The following is a 21,487-nucleotide window of genomic DNA, read 5'->3' as shown; positions in this document are numbered from 1 at the left end:
ATGATAATTTAATAATTATGAAATTATTAAATAATGGCACACTTATTTATAAGATAAATAAGGATAATTAAATGATTAATGGGTTAATTATTTAATTATCAAGTTGGATTGAGCTTTTTGCTAGCATATCAAGCTAAGCTCGGTCCAACTGCACTTAAGGTTTCTAGGGTTTGCTTATAAATAAAACGTTAAACCCTTGAATTCATATGACAATGCAATAAGTTGTATCCAGATCAGATGAACATTTTAGAGAAAATTTGCGTGTCCTTTTATCCTAAAGTCCCTTGGAGTCTTGGTGATTTCGGGTGGATCAACTCAGCATCTCACACGTGGGAGATTATGTGGTGAGTTATTTGCAACGAATTTTGTATTTGTCTTGAGGTAACTTTTCGTTTATATCTTTGATTTCTAAATCGTATGTTTTAAAAAAACGTGATACCTATAAAATCAGATTTTGTTTTCGCTGCGTATGATCATATCATAATTTTCTAACAGTGGTATCAGACCCATCGTTTTTCAAACTTATGGTTTTGTTTGTGTGATTATCAAACATTGATTTCATCTTTTGAAAATCAAAACTGTTTATATATATGTAATATATATGTTTTTTGAGTTTGTTGGAAATCAAAAGAATAAAAAAAATGCTAGAAAAACCAAAGGGAAACAGGGGAAGAAGAAGAGGGTCGTCGCTGGCGGTGCTGCTAGGCTACGGTTCCACAGCTGCTGGGCGAAACTGTAAGGTGGTGGATTCGATCCGCTACCATACTTGCTAGACTCTTTTGCCGGTGACGGCGATATGCAACGTTGCCCTTGTCGTAGCTAGTATGGTGGCAACAAAGGCACCGTTGGGCGTTATTGGTAGTGGTAAGAAGGCCGTAGGATGACCACCAGTCGGGGAGTCACCGCCTGGGGCGGTGGCTTACGGGCGCACGACATAGGCATAGCCCGCAACTGCCTTGTGCGGCGTGCGCACGCACGACACGAACTGGGCTCGCGTTTCCCTTAGTCGCCTGTAGTTTGGGTCAAGCATGTGCGACCATCACGGGCTTGCACTCGGGCCTTGGACTGCTCATGCCTCGTGCGCACGCATGCTACACTTGCATACGCATGTGCAGCCTATGCTAGACCCCTTTTATTTTATTATTTTAATATTTTCAACCAAATTAAAAAATATATATTTTGTTTTCAAAACACTTAAGGTATAAATGTATATCCATGTCCGACAATTATATAAATTGTTTATTATATGCTTTTAATTGTTAATATCACATTGTGGATGTTTTGTCGCATATCAATATTAGTCACGCACTTAGGAGAGTACATAGATGATGTATGTGTTGTGTGGATGCATGGATTATTTTATTTGGAAGCATGCGTGTTGAGATTTGTCATTTTTGGAAAACGATTGTAAAATTAATTATTTATATTTTATTTTATTATAAAAGTAGTTTATAGTGAATGTAAAAGCAATAATTCAACTAATAGAGGCACAATGTGGAGTAGAATCATTAAATGCGAAACAATCGAGAAAACGAAGACCCTATGTAAAAAGGTTATGCTTGTAATAGTTATAAACAATTTTGTTTTAATACATACACATATGTACCACATGATTCCAATGGTTGGAATTGCGCCTAGAATGCATGTTTGAGTCCATGATCATATCAACTACTTTTATGCAATGTTTATTTACATAGTTGATATATGTTAAAACGTTACATGTGAAAAGTGAAACCTAATAATTAAAGACTGAAAATCTCTCTTATTTGTAAAATTAAATTGTAATCGGTTAAACCTTAAGAGTTAAGACAATTTAATCAGGGCTTTCCATCACAGTAGAAATTGGAGCATTTTGATTCGTGTGTTGATCGGCTATGGATACATAGGGGTTGCACATTGGTTAAAATGTCTTAATTTCTATTTAACATTTGATGAGATGGTGATGCACAAATATCGTGACCCAAGAAATTATTATGCAAAAGAATCGGTATTCAACTGTACAAATTTGTCAGCGTGATGGTATAATTTAACTATGTTCAATTGTCAGGAAACTATTATGTAAGATACATTGGATTGTGAGCCAAAATAAAATATTTGGATCGTACATAAGATGTACTGGGCAAGAGTTGTCCACTTAATAAAATTATTATTCTAAGAACCTATTATGTGAGGAGTAATAAGTTTAATAAAAATTCAAATACCTATTGAAATTCATGCCAACGTAAATTCTCATTTTCCTTCATTGAGAGTAAGGAATCTAAAAAACTTAGTGCGATGTATTGTTTGACTTAAAAACCAAAATTAGATTGTTAAGAAAGATATCTATTAATTTGTTTATTCTCTATAGATACATCAAATGGCTTCACTACACCCACTTGCTAGAATTCTTGATAGGAATCAGCTAACTGAACCAAACTTTAATGACCGACTTCTAAATTTAAAACTGATTACGAACTTGAAAAATATTGCATATGTCTTGAAATCGCCTATCCCTAAGTCGACTGTGAGCACATCACTCAAGAGGAGCATGACACATTTATTAAGTGGTGAGATAATGATCTTGTCGCTAGGAGTTATATCTTGGTTTCTATGAGTAATGAGTAACAACGATAACATAATAAGATGTCGGATACGTTTGTGATTACTATTCACTTACAAGAGTTATATGGTGAGCAAAGTCACAATGTAATGTATGAGATATTTAAAGAGTTGTTTCGGGAAAATAGGTCTCCTAGAGCATCAATTGGGGACCATGTTCTCAAAATGATCTCCTGCCTGGAGAAGTTGAAAGACTTAGATGCTGAGCTGAATTAGTATCTTCAGATAGATTTGATCCTTCAGCATTTTTTGGATTCATATGGGAGTTTTATTTCAAATTTTTATATGAATAAGATTGAGTGTTCTCCTACGAAACTTATGAACATGTTAGTAACGACCTAGGGCAATATGAAGACAAATATTGTGATGGTCGTGTCCTTTCTTAGTAGGACTAGAAAGGGAAAAGGAAAAAAGAAGTTCACCCAAGCAACCAAGGTGATTGACAAGAAGATGGGAAAAACTGCCATCAAAGAAAAATGTTTCTATTGTAGCAAAGATGAGCACTAGAAGAGAAACTGCAAAGATTACCTCAGTTATTTGAAGAAGGAAGCAACATGTATGATGATAGTTTATGAGTATTTTTTCATTACTTATTTTTTTGCTTTATGGATCTAAAATCTAGAGCGACAACTCATGTTTGTGCTTCTATACAGGATATAGAGCAAAGTAGAAGACTCGCATATGATGAAATCGTATTAAAAGTGGTAAACAGGGCAAGAGTTGCAGCCACGGTTATCAGCACTGTTTCTTTAATTTTATCGCATGAACATAGTTTAGTTTTAAATAATTATTTATGTATACTTGAAGCATTTAAGAACATTATTTTTATTCTTGTCTTGGTGAAAAAAAAAATTATGAATTTTCTTTTAAGAATAATGTTTGTAAAATTTATTTTAGAAATAAATTGATTGCTATTGGAAATTTTGTTAATGATCTATACATTTTGAATGTATCTGTTGATGGTAATAAACATCTGTGTATGTATCAAATAATAATAAGAGACCATGAGATAATTCAAATCCCAAAATTCTGTGGTATCATAGATTGGGTCATATAGGAGATGACAGAATCACTAAGTTGGATAAAGGTGGACTTTTGGGCCCATTAGGTTCTAACTTATATCCAACGTGTGAATTTTGTATCCTTGGCAAAATGACCAAGCCGCCATTTGTTAGACAAGGGGTTAAGGTTACAGAATTATTGGGACTCATACATTCTGATGAATGTGGGCCCATTAATGTAATGACCCAAGAAGGTTATCAATACTTCACAACTTTTACAGATAATATATTTAGATATGGATATGTTTATCTCATGAGACATATATCTGAATATTTTGAAATGTTTAAAGTTTTTAAAACTGAAGTAGAAAATTAAACTGGTAAAAAGATAAAGGCATTACGATCAGATCGTGGAGACGAATATCTTAGTAACGAGTTTGAAGATTTTCTTAGGGTCTCAAGTATTATTTCACAATGTACTACACCAAGAACACCTCAATTGAACGGAGTTTCAAAACGAATGAACTAAACTCTATTAGATATGGTTCGAACATGTTGACTTATTCTGATTTACCAATATTCTTGTGGGGTTACGCCATTCTTATTGAAATATATATCTTAAACAGAGTTCATTCCAAGTCAGTTCCCACAACATCACATGAGATATAGTTTGATACGAAGCCCAATTTTAAACATGTTAAGATTTGGGAATATACGACTTTTGTGAAAAAACTTAAATCAGAAAAACTTGAGACATGGTTTTTGAATGGTAGTTTCGTAGATTATCCTAGGGTATGAGTTCTATATTCTTGAATTGCAACAAATAGTTGTTAGCATGGATGCCATTTTTCTTGAAAAATAGTTTATTCAAAAAGGTGGCAAGAAAAGGAAAATATAACTTGGCAAAGGGTTCGCTAAATCTGAATCTATACCACGAGATGTCCAAGTACCTATTGAAGAGCCAGGGCCGGGTGTTACACCTCCCATTAGAAGAAGTGAAAGGATACCTTGACAACTGAGAGATATAGTTTCCTAAGTGAGCAAGAGTTGTTCTTTGTAGGGGAAAGTGATCATTCAAATGATCCCATCACTTACCAGGAGACAATATCAGATATCAACTCAAATAGATGACTAGAGACTATGAAATCTGAAATAGTTTCCATGTACACGAAGCAGGTCTGGACTCTTGTAGATCCACTAAAAGGTATAATACCTATTGGGTGCAAATGGGTTTTCAGGAAAAAAATAGGTTCAGATAGAATAGTAGAGATCTACAAAACAAGACTTGTGGCGAAAGGTTACTGTCAAATGCAAAGGGTTGACTGTGAGGAAATCTTCTCCCCAGTCGTCATGTTTTAATCTTTCAGGATTATACTAGCTATTGTCATTAATCATGATTATGAGATATGACAATTGGAATTGAAGACAGTTTTCCTGAATGGTTATATAGATTAGGACATCTATACGAAACAACCTGAATGCTTCACACCGAAGGATCAAGTAGGGAAAGTATGCAAGCTTGAGAGATCCATTTATGGTCTTAAGTAAGCATCTAGAAGTTAGAACATTCATTTTGATAATGAACTCAAATCGTTTGGTTTCATTCAAAACGTTGATGAACCCTACATTTATAAAAAGGTTATTGGGAGCACAATTGCGCTTTTGGTCTTATATGTTGATGGCATCCTACTCATTGGGAATGATGTAGGTTTGTTATCAAAGATAAAAGTGTGGTTGTCAAGTATGTTCTCCACGAAAGACTTGGGAGAGGCAACCTATATTCTCGGTATTCGAATTTATAAGAATAAAACCAAGAGATTGATATGACTCTCCCAAACCAAGTACATAGAAAGAGTGTTGAAAATGTTCAACATGGAGGATTTCAAGAGAGGCTTGCTGTCCTTTAAACATGGAATCCACATTTCTCGAGATATGTGCCCTAAGAAATAAGAAGAAAGAGATCACATGTTTAGGATCCCTTACGTTTTGACAATAAGAAGCCTAACGTATGCGATTTTATGTACTAGGCCTAATATTGCTAATGTTGTAAGTGTTACAAGCAGATATCAGTCTAATTTAGGTGAATAACAATGGATTGCTATTAAGAACATCCTTAAATACTTAAAAAGAACTAAGGGTTTGATTCTTACTTATGGGGCACGAGAACTTAAAATGGAGGGTTACACATATTCTGATTTCCAATCAGATGTTGATGATAGAAAATCTATTTCAAGTTATGTGTTTACTTGCAACAGATGAGTATTTAGTTAAAAGAGTTCCAAACATAATACTACCGTCAATTCTATAATAAAAGCCGAATATATCCCGGCATTAGATGCCGTAAAGGAAGCAATTTTGATCAAGAAGTTTGTGACAAAACTGAGAGTAGTTCCTTCTTCTATTAAGTTTGTCGTGCCCTTGCTTCGTGACAACAATGGAATTATAACACAAGCTAAGGAACCAATGTCCCACTAAAAGTCCAAACACATTGAGAGAGGCTTCCACCTCATTCGAGAGATCGTTGGCAGATGAGATGTCAGTGTGCAGAGAGTAGATACATCAAAGAATGTAGTAGATCCACTAACTAATGCCATAAATCAGAAGCAACTAGATTTTCATCTAGAAATGTGGGGTATGAGATACCATTTAGAATGGTCTTAATGCTAGTGAGAGATTGTTAGATATAAACCCTTAAGATCAGTTTTAGTGACATAATGAAGCTTGATCTTGTAACTCTTTAAATTCTATTTAATGACAAGTTTGTGTTTTATTTAAATTATAATATGGTTTAAATTAAACACACACACACATAAATATATATATATATATATATCTTTTAGTATAATAAATAATAGATACCATTCTTAAGTGTTAAGAATATGCGCGACGGATAATCTACAGTTCGTTATACTATAAATATATTCCTGGCTATAGAGTTCGTAACCTAGATATTAGCAACTTGTAAAAGCTAGCACATCGCTTTTCTTTTTATTCAGTATGAGATACTAAAAGATAAGGTTAGTGAGTCTCTTGTCTTTCTGTATAAAATATAAAGGGAAGATGAGTAGGTGCTCGTTAAAAGAATGAGTTCACTGAACGAAATTGTTAACATTAAATCATATGAGTTTTATCTCACGGGTCAATGATTCAATATTAACTATATGAATTTGCAACTAATCCTTGGACCTGAGATGACATAGATATCCGTGTGTTAGTAGATTAAGATATCAACGATATTATATGGTTGTTTTAATCAGGGAACGACTGTACGTATCTGTGTGCCTAGTTTAGTGACACATGGGGTATGTGTGCATCAGATATGGAATCTATCATCTCGAGATATATGCATAGGATATCCTATGTGATCCAATAATCACTTGACGATAAATTCTTAACCGAGGTAATATGACGATGGAATGTATGTTCCATAAAAGTAGTGTCATATTAGTTAAGATTGATTTTGGATTTGGTCATATGACGAGATTAAGAGATTTGACATGCTAACCATGATCTTATATCTTGTCAGGATATAGAATGATAAAGGGACTGTATTGCATGGCATCGTAGTATAAGGTTCGCTACTCGCTTTACCTTAAATTGAGTAATCATGACATATTGCTAGATGTCACTTATGATTTACGAGAATTAATAATTGATTAATTTTTGTTACTAATTTAATTGTGAACACAGAAAATCGTATCCAATAAGAAATCGTTTTAAATAGAAAAAGATAATTTAGTAATTATTGAATTACTAAATAATGGTACAATTAGTTATAAGATAAATAAAAATAATTAATGGGTTAATTATTTAATTATCAAGTTAGATTGGATTTTTGTTAGCACATTAAGTTCAGTCCAACTACACTTAAGATTTATAGGGTTTGTCTATAAATAGGATATTAAGCCCTCGAATCCATATGATAATGCAATCAGTTGTATTTAAATTAGATGAAAATTTTAGAAAACAAATTCTACGTCCTTTTCTCTGGAAATTTCTTGGAGTTTTGACGATTTCAAGTGAATCGACTCGGTATCTCACACATGGGAGATTATACGACGGGTTATCTGTAACAAATTTTGTATTTGTCTTAAACTAACTTTTCGCTTATGTATTCGATTTCTAAATTGTATGTTCTGAAAAACGTGATACTTGTAAAATCAAATTTTATTTTCATTGCATATACCTAAAAAAACATGATACCTGTAAAATCAAATTTTATTTTCAGTGCGTATACCTAATTCTGTAGGGCTATGCAGAGTATTGTTTCTCTATATGTGCAAATACACCTGGAACGCTACTTTTGTGTTTGGTTCTTTTCGGTTATTATTTGTTCTCCAATGGATGATTTGATAGCGAAATTTGGAGAGCACATGCCTCTATCGCCCAAAGTTCCAAGTTCGTGATTGAAATGCAAGCAACCCAAAGAATAACCTACAGAGCTACAATTTGCTATTTGCAAGGGCAACCTCAACAAGTCAGCACCGAGTCAAGCCTAACTAACTAGGCCCATTCTAATTATCAATGAGTATGGGACATATAGAATGAGTCGGAAGGATAGAAATTCCAAGGAACCTATTAACATTGCCTAGTCCTGATACATAAATAGCAATTGTGCCATTCTGACATGGTATAGCATGTAGAAAATCCAAATTACTACTAAGAAATGATGATATTTCCTAGGCCACTGAAAATTGGCCTCTGTGCCATCAAGGGTACATTTGAATTAGATTTTCTTGGAAACAAAGCAACAAGGTCATACCATCAGAGTAAGTTTCTTCTGCGCAATCAATCTACAGAAATATTTTAACCATATATAGTTTCTGCCATATGAAAGAAGTAGCCAAAATTGAAAATGTGATTACTATCATGATAAGTACAATAGCCTGAAGCAAACGGGACTAAGAAGTACCACATTATGATCCTTGAGACGCCAATAAAAAGTGGACACTGTTAATGAATACTGTGATTCAGCTTCAGATGAAGAACAATGGTAAGATATATGCAGGAGAGAATAAGCTGTTAACTTTGCTACTAATAGCATACTGATTTTCCTGCCTAGACTCACCGCATGGTTTGGCAGTAGGCATTTGACAAACTAAACTGCTCAGGGAAAGATAAAAACATGGGACACCAGCATTGAGAAGCTCAAAAAGACAGTAACTTCACCAGTAGTCTCCACAAGAGCACTTGCCATCCTTGAAATGATGAAACCTTTTATTGTCCCTAACAATCAATTCTCTACCAACAATCTTGGACATGATCTTGATGGCATTATGACAGTCACCACAAATTCGGAGATTCTTGATGATCCTTAGAGGTGTCCTCGCTGGAGTACTAATGAGACCATATGCAATTGCCAAACGTTCACTATGATAGAGCAAAGCTTGTTCTTTAGCCTCTTGGTCAATGTCATGAAGAACATATCTTGTGTCAGGAACGTAACCCTGTTCCTTCTTTGCTGCCTTCAACTTTTCATCATCCCGGTAAAGAGTTGGGTTCCGAAACTCCGCTATCCTGTTTTTACCCTCAAGCATGCTGATCAAAGACTGCTTCTTGGGCGGCGGTGTAGGGATCTTCTTTGCATCTGCTTTTGAGGGATCAAGACCAACCATTAACTCCTCTGCCCGGTCCTCAAGATCAATATCTCCGTGTATCCGTGCATAATTCCTTAATGCCTCCCAAATTTTCACTGTGGGTTCAAATGGGAGTTTTTCAATGAACTCTTCAGCCTCAGTGACATGGCCAGAGTGTCCAAGAACATCTAAGAGCTTCAGATAATGCTCAATCCCAGGAACAATTCCATACTCAGTCTTCATTGACTCGAAATGAATAAATCCTTCTTCTACTGCATCAGCACTAGCACAAGCAGATAAAACAGCAAGAAAAGTTTGCTCATCTATTTGCAACCCCAATGTCTTCATCTGTTCATACAGCTCCAACCCATCATCTCCCAATCCATTTGCTGCATATCCATTAATCATCAAATGCCAGGAATCAATATTCCTCTCCGGCATATGGTCAAACACTCTTCGGGCATCAGTCATACTTCCGCATCTCGAGTACATTTCAATCACCGTATTATTCAATTGAAGATCACCCCTAAAAGTTGATCGTAGAAAGTAATCGTGCACTTTCTTTGCATTCTCAAGTGCCTTCGAATTTGCACATAACCTAAACAGGGAATCAAAACACTGGGCATTGGTTACTACCCCTTGTTCCATCAATTCAATAGCTTCTTTGACCTTTCCCTCTTGGCACAAAGTCATCAAATCGACAACAGAGGGCAGACTACTAGGGGCTTGGTTGTTTACAACATGCCCTTGATTCTGTGCCTGATTGTTCAACTGGCCAGCATTCCCCTTGCGAGCTTGTTCTTGCGAACTCCCCTGGTTAGAGCCTATACGGTGAGTGTAACCATGGTTTTGATTGTTGGTCACACCGTGTTGGTTCTGAGCTTGATCAGGGTATTGCCTTTGCGGATAACCCTGGCTTTGATGATTCCATCCGTTCTGCCCTCCACTTGGAGGGTAATTCTGAGTCGAACTGGGGTATTCACGCTGTGGGTAACCCTGATTTTGATAATTCCACTGCATATTGTTTACTGGTGGCGGATAATTGGGATTCTGGACGGGATTTTCACGCTCACGCTGTGGGTAACCCTGATTTTGATAATTCCACCGCATATTGTTTCCAGGTGGCGGATAATTGGGATTCTGAACGGGATTTTCACGCTGAGGATAGCTCTCATTCGGATAACCATGACCATAGCCCTGACCCGAATTAGGGTTTCCCAGACCGGAATAATTTTGGTTCGGATGGTTCATCTGATTAGGTATTTGGGATTGAGGGTAGTTCAGATTTGGAGCATTCCTTTGATTAAAGTTACCAGGCTGAGCGTAGTTCTGATTAGGCTTCCCAGATCCTCCCTGAGAATAGGTGTGATCTTGAGGAAAAACCCCATGAGGCTCAGACGGCTGCGGCGGGCTCTGGAACTCGTACGGAACGGCGGAGGTGGTTAGGGTTTTGAGATGGATGCTAGGGTTTGGGGTTGTCAGGTTGGAAGCGAAGCAAGAAGAGTGCAGAGGACGAACCTTTAACGGGAAAGCGTAAATGGAGGCTCGCGCTCGACGTATCGCCATTAGAGACGCCATTTTCTCTGCAGAGAACCCTCTGGATGCGAAGGACAGCGAACGATAAACCCTAGTTAGTAGCCACGGGCTGAAAGGCTGAAGACGACGGAGGTTTTACGTTCGGATTCTTCGGACTCTTTATGCTGAAGATCGGGTGGGTTTCCACCCGGGTTCGGATCCAAATCGGATTTCTGTCTCGGCCCAACGTGCATCCATGTGCGATATGGCCCATATGGTTGTCTCGTCATATTTTAGAAGGTGAAATTATTATATTAGTTTATAAATTTTTGTATTTTGTAATAAATTGATTATTACATTTGTTATAATTTAGTTGATATTTTTTTTTTAAATTTTGTTAATAAAAACTAATGCTGGTCGATCATGTGCTTGCTTTTACAAAATTTTGATTATTCTTTTCACAATCTTCCTTCTTTTTTTTTTTTTTCGTCACACACCATTATCACTGCAAGTCTAGAAAGTCAATAAGGGCAACTATTACGCCCCATGCATGGGGCTTACCCCTCTCACTTAGTCGGGCAACTGTTATGTTACCCGACAGTGGGTAACATAGTAGGGCCTATCAATGAGACTCTTATATATATATATATATATGTGTGTGTGTGTGTGAAAATAACTAAAATTAGTTTAAATTGAAAAGGAAATGACAGTCCAAATTTATTAAAATGATGTCATTTTAGTCGAAATTATATTTTTATCACATCAATATTGTTTTAGTCAAAACGACATCGTCTTATCAATCTTCTATGTTCTCCCTTCTTCTATTTTTGTAGATATTATACATGATGGCAACGATGATAGCATTAAGCTAGAATAGGCGTCCAATGCAATGACAATGAGCAAGTTTTTGGATCAAGTGACTTTGATGTCAGAAATGATAGAGCAAGCAAACCAAGGAAAATAAAACAGTGGTGCCGGACAAGGGTTCAAGTGACGAAACATGCAACAAATCTTTCATCTTATGCATATTTTTCTTGGTGCTTTCTTACAAAACAAATTATTGGATGAAGCGACGACAACGAAACATGCATCTCTCATCCCTCGTTCATTGTATTTGCTTTATCTTTCTCGGCTTGTTCACCCTATCATCTCCAGCATCACAATGTTAAGTTCTAGATTTGTTCATTAGAGTCACCTATTCTACATCCACCCGTTGTCTTTATTGTCGTTTGTTAGATCTACAAAAGAATAAAGAAAAGAGGGAAGTATATAGAAGATTGATAAAACTAAAATTAAAATTGAAAATTGAAAAGGATTTTCTAAGAGTGAATGGAATTTTCACTTCTGTGAACCTAATTTAATATTTTTCTTTTCAATTACTATCTTGCACCTTAAGAAATGGTACACATCTGTCACTTCATCAAGTTCTGTAAAAAAAAATACAAAATATAAATTGTGTTCTCTTGGGGGTTTTAATTTTTAATTTTTTTATTTTTTATTTTAGTAATTTGTTTTCATAAAATAGAAAACACGTTTTGTTTGTCATTCTAAAAAATTGTTTCTCAAAAAAGAAAAACTAGAAAATGCATTATGTTTGAAATTTTGAGAATAATTTTTTAATGACATTTTATTCAATAAATTTGATTATTCAGTAAATTAAAACTATTTAATGTTAATATATTATTAAGAAATATATACATTTGGAGAATTTTATAATATTTTTTTTCAATATAAGAATAAAATACCAATAAATAAATAAATTACTCATTTTTTTCGTGTTTTGGTTATTTTGGCTAAAAACAACTAAAATAACTTTTTGTTGTTTTGAGTTTTTTTTATAATTTTTTTATTTTTAAAAATAATAAAGTAAATATATTTTTATTATTTTAAAAAATTAAAAATTAAAAAAACCTAAAAATAATAAAAAAAGGGCCCTTAGTTTTGTTTTAACATAAAACTTTTTTTTTAAAGTTGATGATGTGATGTATTTCCATAAAAGTGTAACATACGTTGAGAGGTTCAATAAATGTAGGCTTTGGACTGAGTTAATCTATTATATGTTATCAGATTTGATAGATACTTTTACTTGATTGAAGCCTTACAAAAGAAAAGATAATAGACTAAATAATTAGGTATTCATTTAATTCAATCTGTTTAATAAATTATGTCCGACGCACAGAAACGACTTGAAGACGTTATTTTTGCTTTTTCAAAATATTTTTCATTTCAAAAACATTAAAAACGGCCAAAACATTTTTGAGTTTGTTTTTCGTAATTTCAAAAATATTTTAAGAGGCATTTCATAATAAAGTAATTTTTCGAGACTCTAACTAACAAATATATTTGATTATCTATCTTACTTGGTCACTCCTTTTTGTTTGAAAATGCTTTTTTGCATTATACTCTAACTAACAAATATATTTGATTATCTATCTCACTCGACCACTCTTCATTGCGCAGGCCTTTAACCCTAAATCAATTTTCTCTAAAGTCTAAATCGAGCTCAGTGAATCGATGAATCCTTCATCTCGTCTCCAATCGTCCCTTTGTTGTTAACGTCATTCCATGCTGGCTAGTTGCTTGATACTCGGTGTCACTGTTGATTGGGTTGTTGCTCAGTGTAACTGCTTGGTGTTCATGCCGACCTTGATTCAATTGCTAAGTGGCCATTGGTCAATGTTCTACTCATCTGCTAGGTTGCTTGGTGCGATTGCTAGCTTCTCACTTGCCGTTGATTGCTTAGTTGCTCGATGTAATTGAATAATTATTTTTTATAATTTTTTATATTAAAAATTATAGTTTTCTATTATATTTTTTTATTTATACTTTTATCTCTTGTTTTCATTTTCTACTTTTTTTAAAAACAAAAATGTTGTTTCCATGTTTTTGTTTTATATTGGAAACGTTTTTTATTTTTATTTTTGTACGACCTAAATGCTTATAGAGATTGAATATAAAATGACCTTTTATATTGTGTGTTGATGTGAATATGTCGTAAATCCTGATATTCCTATTTCTTGTGATGATGTAAATAAATGTGTAATTGTAACTCGTATGTTTCAAGAATATTTAAACGTATAAATATAATTATCAAATTAACATAATTTTATATAAAATCATGTACTACAAAATAAAATTGCGTACCCAAATTGATTGATGATAAATATATCATAATCTTATTCCAATATAACCTGAATTTGGTTTAATGATTTTCCTCTTCTGACCTTAGTGGCATAAAGAACGTTCTGATGAATTGTGGTTTTTGTCAATTTATAGAAAAAGAGAGAGCCGATAACCGTTTTATGTAACAATTGCATATGATTTATCTTATCAATATAATTATCACATTTTATTATTCCATTATGCCATTAATCTCACTAATGGGGCCATATTACGATAATATATTTTACAATATGTGGTAGCATCCATTTTTTAATTGTGTGTTCTAATTTTATTTTGATAATTTTAGAAACTTAACATTTAGTTTTTATTTTTAAAACAACATAAACATTTAAAAAAAGATTAAAAGGAATACACAAAAACAAATTAATTAAACGGACCAAAATCCTGTAACGGTAACAAGGCCCTCTGGGCGAGCCAACGGTCGAATGGGCCCTCTGGTCTTCTCCATCTTCAAATACGCTCACCGCCTCGATCAATTTGATTGAATGAAAAAGTCTCTCTCTCTCTCTCTCTCTCTCTGAGTTTCTAGAAACGCTGTTTAGGCCACGATGGAGAAGCCAGTAAAGTCCTTCACCGTCGAGTAATGCGATTCCAATCGACCAATTTACCGGTAGCCACAAGTAGGACGAAGGCGATCCAAACTGAATCTTATATGATTCTAGTCGAACGGGAAGATGATCGTCATGAAGATGGACCGACCTTCGTCCAAATAACGTTCCAGATGTCGCATAAGAATCACGCTATTGTGAGGTAGGTTCCGATTCCTGAATTAAATCTTTATAATCCCTCTCCGTACTTTGGAAGCTCTTTGATTCCAATCTAGGGTTAGGTGGTTTTGCGATTTTGCATTCCAGCAACCATATTTTGATATAGGGTTTCCATCAATAGTTATATGTATATAACCTATTTCGTGCATCTACAGTTCCCATTTTATGTAATTTGACGATGTGACTGAATACTTGGCCTCAATCAGAACTAACAGCTTGTTCTGCCTCGTTCAGGGTTTACAGGGCTTTGTTCAGTGGGCCTTTTTGGGGCCTGGGCTGGTTGAAAAACACCAGTATGCTGACTGTTTCATTGGCTGCCGAAAACAAACTTTTAGAGGAGACCGACTCTCTAATCGGGAGTCCAACCATAGGTCCTGTGGCGACCAAGAGGGTCTCAAGAAACTGGTAATTTTACTAGTGATATCAGAGGATCGCTATGTTTATTTCTTGCTTGGCCCTATCAAACACACTTATCATAACTAAAAATTCAGGCATATTGTAAATTGATGCTTATGAATTAGATGGTAAATTACCCTCACTAACTGAAAACTTCTGGCATAGTGGCATCACTTGTCATTGTCGTGAGCAGCTTATTGCACATAGGAAAAGAGTCAAGGCTATTGTTGCTGATTTTAAGTTTTATAGACATGGTTCATGGAATATTTTTGCATATGTTTTTGTTTCATTGTTAGGAGTACCATCAAAATGCGACTAATCCATGCAATATTTATTTCTGGAGGATGAATAGCTTGTCTTGGTTCTGCATATGCTTGTTTTCTTTTAAGGATTTGAAGTGAATTTCATTACTTCTTATGTGATGGGGATTATATCTGCTGCCATATAATTGCACCTCCAGCTGATGTCATGGACTAAGCATCTCATTCTTGTTTGCTATTTGGCTTGATAATAATCCACCCAAAGTTTCTTTATCATGATTTGTTTGTCCCATGTCTTTAAGATTGGGTTCTTGTGTCCATTTTTGTAGTTTAGGATTACCTTATAGTTAACAATATTATTGTATCCTCTACTCCATAATGAATAGATGGGAAACAATGCTTAAAGAGGTTCTAGCTGTAACTCCCATCAAGCCTGTAAGGAAATGGGAAGCTTGTTGCTTTGGTGCATGTTCTTTTTGTCAAGAAGAAGGGAAAATTCCAATCACACTTCATTCCAAGGGTACCAGAAAAATATATACACGCCTATCACTGGTATTGGTAGTTTCCTAAAGTCTAATTAGGTAGGAAATATGTACAAGAAAGGAAACAATTACAATTGCAAATACAATCATATCAAATCAGAAAATAAAACATGATATAAACAATATATGCAGATCAATAAGTTATTTGCTTGTCTTCTAACACTCCCCCTCAAGATGGTGAGTGTATATCATGCATTCCCATCTTGCCCAATATCTTGTGACACACGTCAAGACATCTGTCAGCTGATCTCTTGTGAGAACAAAGGGTGTGCAAATCAAGCCATTCTCAAGTTTTTCTTTGATGAAGTGTTGAACGGGGTTATGGGCAATGTTGATTGCTGATTTGTTGTCGCAATAGAGTCTCATAGGAGCTGACATATCTTTAAATCTTCTAGAACAATTTTCAGCCATAGTAATTCACATATACATAGGGCCATTGATTTGAATTATGTTTCAGCACTACATTATTTTTTACTTTTCCAAGTCACAAGATTCCCACCTAGGAATGTGCAATGTAACCTGAGACCCTGCATAATCAACATCAGTGTATGCTTCTTCTCCTTTTCTAAATAGAGTACCCTTACTGGGAGTCCCCTTAAGATAATGAAGAATCTTGTGCATTGCCTTTAGATGACTTTCCTTAGGGTTATGCATAAATTGGCTGGCCACACTCACTATATAAGTAATGTCTGGCCATGTATGGGATAAGTAAATAAGTCCCCCTATACTAGCTTCAGGGTTAGTGCCAATTATGTGATTTGGTTCAATGGGTGTATCAAGTGTTGGGTTTCTTTGATCCAAATGCAGCGGAAATTATAAAATTTTGGATCAACCAAACTCTTTGGAAAATCTTGAAACCTGAAAAGATCGGATCTAGTTTGCAAATATATCATCTTTTCAAGAACAAAGAAGATATAATGAAAAACCAAATCTTTTGGTTCTCTGATGCAAGGAAGGATGAATCCTTGTGCCATGAGGTGTATAAGTGATCCACACCAAAGAGAAGCTTCAATCGATGTCCATGAGCATGCCCTTTTGATCTCCTTGCATCAACCATGCAAGGTCTAACCCAACACTTAAAATTTTTCATGGTTTTTCTCAAAAACCACTTTCTCTCTCTAGAAAGCAAAGGGGGATGAGGCAAAAAATGGAGAAATCTACCAAACCCTAGTCAAACTAGGGAATTAAAAATCCCCCATCATGTTTTGGTCGCAGGGGGTCGTTTTTCGCCTCGTTTTCCTTTTTGCTCATTTTGTTGACATTGCGTGGACTTTTCTGTGAGTGCTAGCTCGCCCCAAAAAATCCACTAATTCTTCTAGGCCCTAAAAGCATTTTTCAGTTTCGCTGAATCATGGCCCTAAAAGCATTTTTTTAGTCTAGCAATGTATCATGGCCCCCATATCATAATGAAATGCAAATGGCACTTCAGATGAACCTTTCCGCAACGAGTTCCAGTGTTATTCGATATCTTTATCATAATGCCCCTGTATGGTCTAGAAGTATGGTAAAATGTCAAACCTCTAATAACCAACACTATGTGTACGGAATGCTAAGTCCATAACTCATATAGTTGAATTAATAACTCTTATTAATTTTCAACTATCCGCGTTGGCCAACAACTTCTTGAGTTATGACTTCATCATTCACATGGGGCATATACCTTTTTAAATCTTACTAAGGTCGATAGATTCCATCTTGTATCGGACTCACCTACCTTTGTATGATTCGGATCATACTCAATGACCACCCTATTAGGGACCAATCTTACTGGACCCCGTATAGTAGCATCAAAGCATTACACTCCTCATACAAGATAACTGTGGTACCTCAGGACAAGAGATTACTAGCACTTGTCGCCACATAGAACTCCCAATTGACATTCAGTAAGAATTACCACTTGTCGCCACATAGATTACTTGCATTAGTGTCACAACACAAGTAGTCCTATGATTAGGAATAGTTTAAGAATGAAACATCAGTTATTCGATCTCATTAGTATGATCTCATCATAACCCGATTGACATTGCTACACTCTTTGGGATTCATCTAAATAGAAAAATATAAAGATGAATGTATTGCCAAGTATTAAAAGAAAAATACTTTTATTAATCAAAATATGTCCAATTTACAACTCTTATTAGTATGATCTCATCATAACTCGATTGACATTGCTAAACTCTTTGGGATTCATCTAAATAGAAAAATATAAAGATGAATGTATTGCCAAGTATTAAAAGAAAAATACTTTTATTAATCAAAATATGTCCAATTTACAACTCTTATGATTGGCTCCAAGGTTACAATTCTATCATCAAGTGCCTTCCTAGCATGCTAGTGTTAGTTAAAAGGCATATATTTTTGTGAGAAATGAAAATATCTTCCTTAGATCGAGCTACTTCTATGCCCAGAAAATATTTTAATTCTCTCAGCTTTTTTATCTCAAATTCCTTAATCAAACACCCCTTTAAGAGCTCCATTCCTTCTTTGTCATCACTGGTGACAATGATATCATCAACATACACTAACAATGCAGTAATTCTCCCTGTGACTGAATGGTGTACAAATAAAGTATGGTCACCCACCTTGACTTTGTTCACCTTGACTTTGTTTGTACCCCATACCAAGCATATAACCCTTGTAAACCTTCCAAACTAGGTTCTTGGTGACTGTTTCAACCTATAGAGAGCCTTTTTCAACTGGCATACTACATTCTCCTCTTTAGTTTGTGACCCAAATCCAGGAGGGACTTGGGTATAAATCTCCTCCTCTAAGTCCTCATGTAGAAAAATATTTTTTACATCAAATTGGTGCAGTGGCCAATCAAAATTAGCTGCTAAGAATAACAACACCTTGACAGTATTCATCTTTACTACGGGTGTAAAAGTCTCAAGGTAATCCACCCCATACGTTTGGATATACCCTGTAGTAACCAACCTAGCTTTGTATCTTTCTAAGGACCCATCAAACTTGTATTTCACCGTAAACACCCACTTACACCCTATTGGTTGCTTCCCCTTTGTCAATTTAACCAATTCCCAGGTTTGGTTCTTCTCAAGAGCTACCATCTCAACCATCATGGCATCCTTCCAATTTTCATTACCTAATGCTTCAGACAAGGTCTTTGGGATAGGAATAGTATTTAGTTTGGTTAGGAAGGCTTTATGGGCAGGAGACAAGTGTGAGTAGGTAATGAACAGGTGGAGAGGGTGCTTGGGTACATATCCTTGTTCCCTTTTTGAGGGCAATGGGAATGTCAAGATCATTAAGATCAGGTTCAGGTTGGTTAAGGGCACTGGGAATCAAGCTTCGATGTAGGATGGAGAAGGTTTAGAATTAGAATTGCTAGGTTCTGGACTTGGTTCAGATAATGTAGCCTACATGGGTGGAGGAGCTGAGACCTTTCTCCTTGAATACACTTTTAGTGAACCAGAAGAAGGTTGGAGATTTTCCTTGCGTATCATATTTAGAGAATCTTGTCGGATATCCCTTGGATGAGGCAAATAAGGATTAGAGGAAGAAGAAGGAAGAGCAGGGAGGAGCAATTCCCTATTCCCCCATCTTCCAAGAATTCTATCTCCCCATAAAGGATAAGAATTACTGAAATAGGAACTCTCCTCCACAAAACTTACATCAGCTGAGACAAAGAACCTTTTAGACGAGGGATGGAGACATTTATACCCTTTTTGAGTGGAGGAGTACCCAACAAAGATACATTTAAGAGCTCTAGGGTCAAGTTTGTTTCTATTAGGTGAGTGATTATGAACAAAACTTAAACAACCAAACACTTTAGGGCAGAGGTCGTTAGAAGACATGAATCCTGGAAAAGCTTTAGAAAGGAGCTGAATTGGGCTATTTGAGTCAAGGTTTCTAGGGGGTAACCTATTAATGAGATAGGTAGCTGTCAAGGCAGCTTCTCCCCCTAAACATTATTGTGGAACAACAAAGCCCTTGTAATAGCTAGCAAATGACTATTTTTCTTCTCAGTCACCCCATTTTGCTGAGGGTATAGACACAAGAAGACTCGTGAATTATACCCTTGTTTTGGAAGAAAACATATAAAGTTTGGTTGAAAAATCTTTAGCATTATCTGTTTGGACTCTTTCTATTTCAGCCCCAAACTAAGTTTTAATCATATTGTAGAAGTTTGGAAAGATGGTACTTTTGATTTAGCCTTTAATAAATATAACCAAACCACTTGTGTATAATCATCCACAAACAAAACAAACCACCAAGCCCCTGAGAGATTAGGAACAGGAGGAGGAACCCCCATATATCACTATGAATTAGAGTAAAAGGAAGTGAACTTCTGTTATTATTAATAAGAGGGAATGAGACCCTTTTATGTTTAGCAAGTTCACAAACATCACATTGGAAATCCCTAACATCTAATCCCTTGAACAAAGAGGGAAACATAAACTGAAGAACCCTAAAAGATGGGGATGCCCTAGGCGATAATGATGAATCCAAAGCATATGCTTATTAGACTCCACTAAAAAAGATACAGGGAAAATCTGCGTTTTATCAATATGTCCACTAAGATCTTCAAGATGCCCAATCATCTTCCTCGAGTCCTTTTCCTGAAATTCACAAATGGAGGTATAGAAGATGACACAAAAGTTAGCATCATGGGTTAATTTTTGAATGGAAACAAGATTGGTGAAAAGCTTAACATTCTTTAGGGTTAGATTGTTGTTTATAAGGATATCCCCTTGTCCCAGCTACAGTTGTTAAGGATCCATTAGCTAATACTATTTTTCTTGTGCTAGGACATGGTTTATATGACATAAATCTGTGTGAGAAAGGGGTCATATGGTCTGTGGCTCCAGAGTCAAGAATCCAAGTGTTTTGCAGGGTTAAATCTGAAGCACTAAGGTAAAAAGAAGTGGAAGTAATACCTGTGAAGGCTAGATTAGAAGTACTTGTGCCCGACCTTTTTTCTAGAGTTCCCAAATTCCTTAGCTTCTCTATTTCTTCCCAATTTAGCTCCATTGATTCAGCCCTGTTTTGGAGCCTTTCCCTCAATAACCTATTGGCTATTAGCCACATATGCTTGTCCCTTTGGCTGTCCTTCATTGGATGGCTTACCATGAAGCTTTCAGCATTTTTCAATAGTGTGCCTAGGCTTCTTGCAGTATGTGCACCACAAATTGTCCTTGTTTATAGTAGTCTTGGTTGAATCTGAAGTCTTCCAATCTTTTCTAGTTAGTTTCTCCTGACCAAGCCTCTTAAGGTTAAAAGAGCTGAATTCTCCATAGGATTAGTCTCTAGCATCACCCCCATTCTGCCTTCCTCCGCATGCACAATTGATATTGCCTCATTTAAAAAAGGCAAAAGTCTTGCCAAGAATTTGAACCCTAACTACATCATACTCCACATTGAGCCCCACGAGGAAGTCATAAGTCCTCTCATTTTCCACAAATCTCTTTTGAATGGTAGCATCTTCACTACACTTTATCTGGATACACTGATAGTGATCCAATTCTTGTCCCAAGGTTTGCAATAAATTTGCATACTCGGTTATAGATCAAGTCCATTGCAACTACTACCTTAGTCATAATTTCATAAATTTGAGCAACATCATTTACCTTTGAATATGTGACCTTCACAGCTTCCCAGATCTCCCTAGCTATCTATTGTAAGAAACATCAC

The 21,487-nt window shown here is 35.6% G+C and overlaps 2 protein-coding genes across 3 annotated transcripts; one reads left to right on the top strand and one right to left on the bottom strand.

Annotated features, from left to right (window-relative positions):
- Positions 1-8,439: 8,439 nt before the first annotated feature.
- LOC127802818 (pentatricopeptide repeat-containing protein At2g15690, mitochondrial) lies at positions 8,440-10,850 on the bottom strand. Of its 2 annotated transcripts, XM_052338855.1 has the most exons (2): positions 10,297-10,850; positions 8,440-10,206 (listed from the first exon to the last, which is right to left on the bottom strand). In XM_052338855.1, the coding sequence occupies exons 1-2, from the start codon at positions 10,751-10,753 to the stop codon at positions 8,765-8,767; spliced, it is 1,899 nt and encodes a 632-aa protein (XP_052194815.1). In that variant the 5' UTR covers positions 10,754-10,850; the 3' UTR covers positions 8,440-8,764. The 2 variants fall into 2 exon arrangements, with proteins under 2 accessions (XP_052194815.1, XP_052194814.1); XM_052338854.1 differs by having other exon boundaries at positions 8,440-10,850.
- A 3,527-nt stretch (positions 10,851-14,377) lies between these two features.
- On the top strand, positions 14,378-15,393 carry LOC127801148 (uncharacterized). Its single transcript, XM_052336025.1, has 2 exons — positions 14,378-14,623; positions 14,875-15,393. The coding sequence occupies exons 1-2, from the start codon at positions 14,457-14,459 to the stop codon at positions 15,047-15,049; spliced, it is 342 nt and encodes a 113-aa protein (XP_052191985.1). The 5' UTR covers positions 14,378-14,456; the 3' UTR covers positions 15,050-15,393.
- Positions 15,394-21,487: the final 6,094 nt, after the last annotated feature.

This window comes from Diospyros lotus, chromosome 5 (genome assembly GCF_014633365.1).
Source record: "Diospyros lotus cultivar Yz01 chromosome 5, ASM1463336v1, whole genome shotgun sequence".
NCBI lineage: Eukaryota > Viridiplantae > Streptophyta > Magnoliopsida > Ericales > Ebenaceae > Diospyros > Diospyros lotus.
Note: the sequence above shows the minus strand (reverse complement) of the source record. Positions and strands in the feature narration are given on the sequence as shown.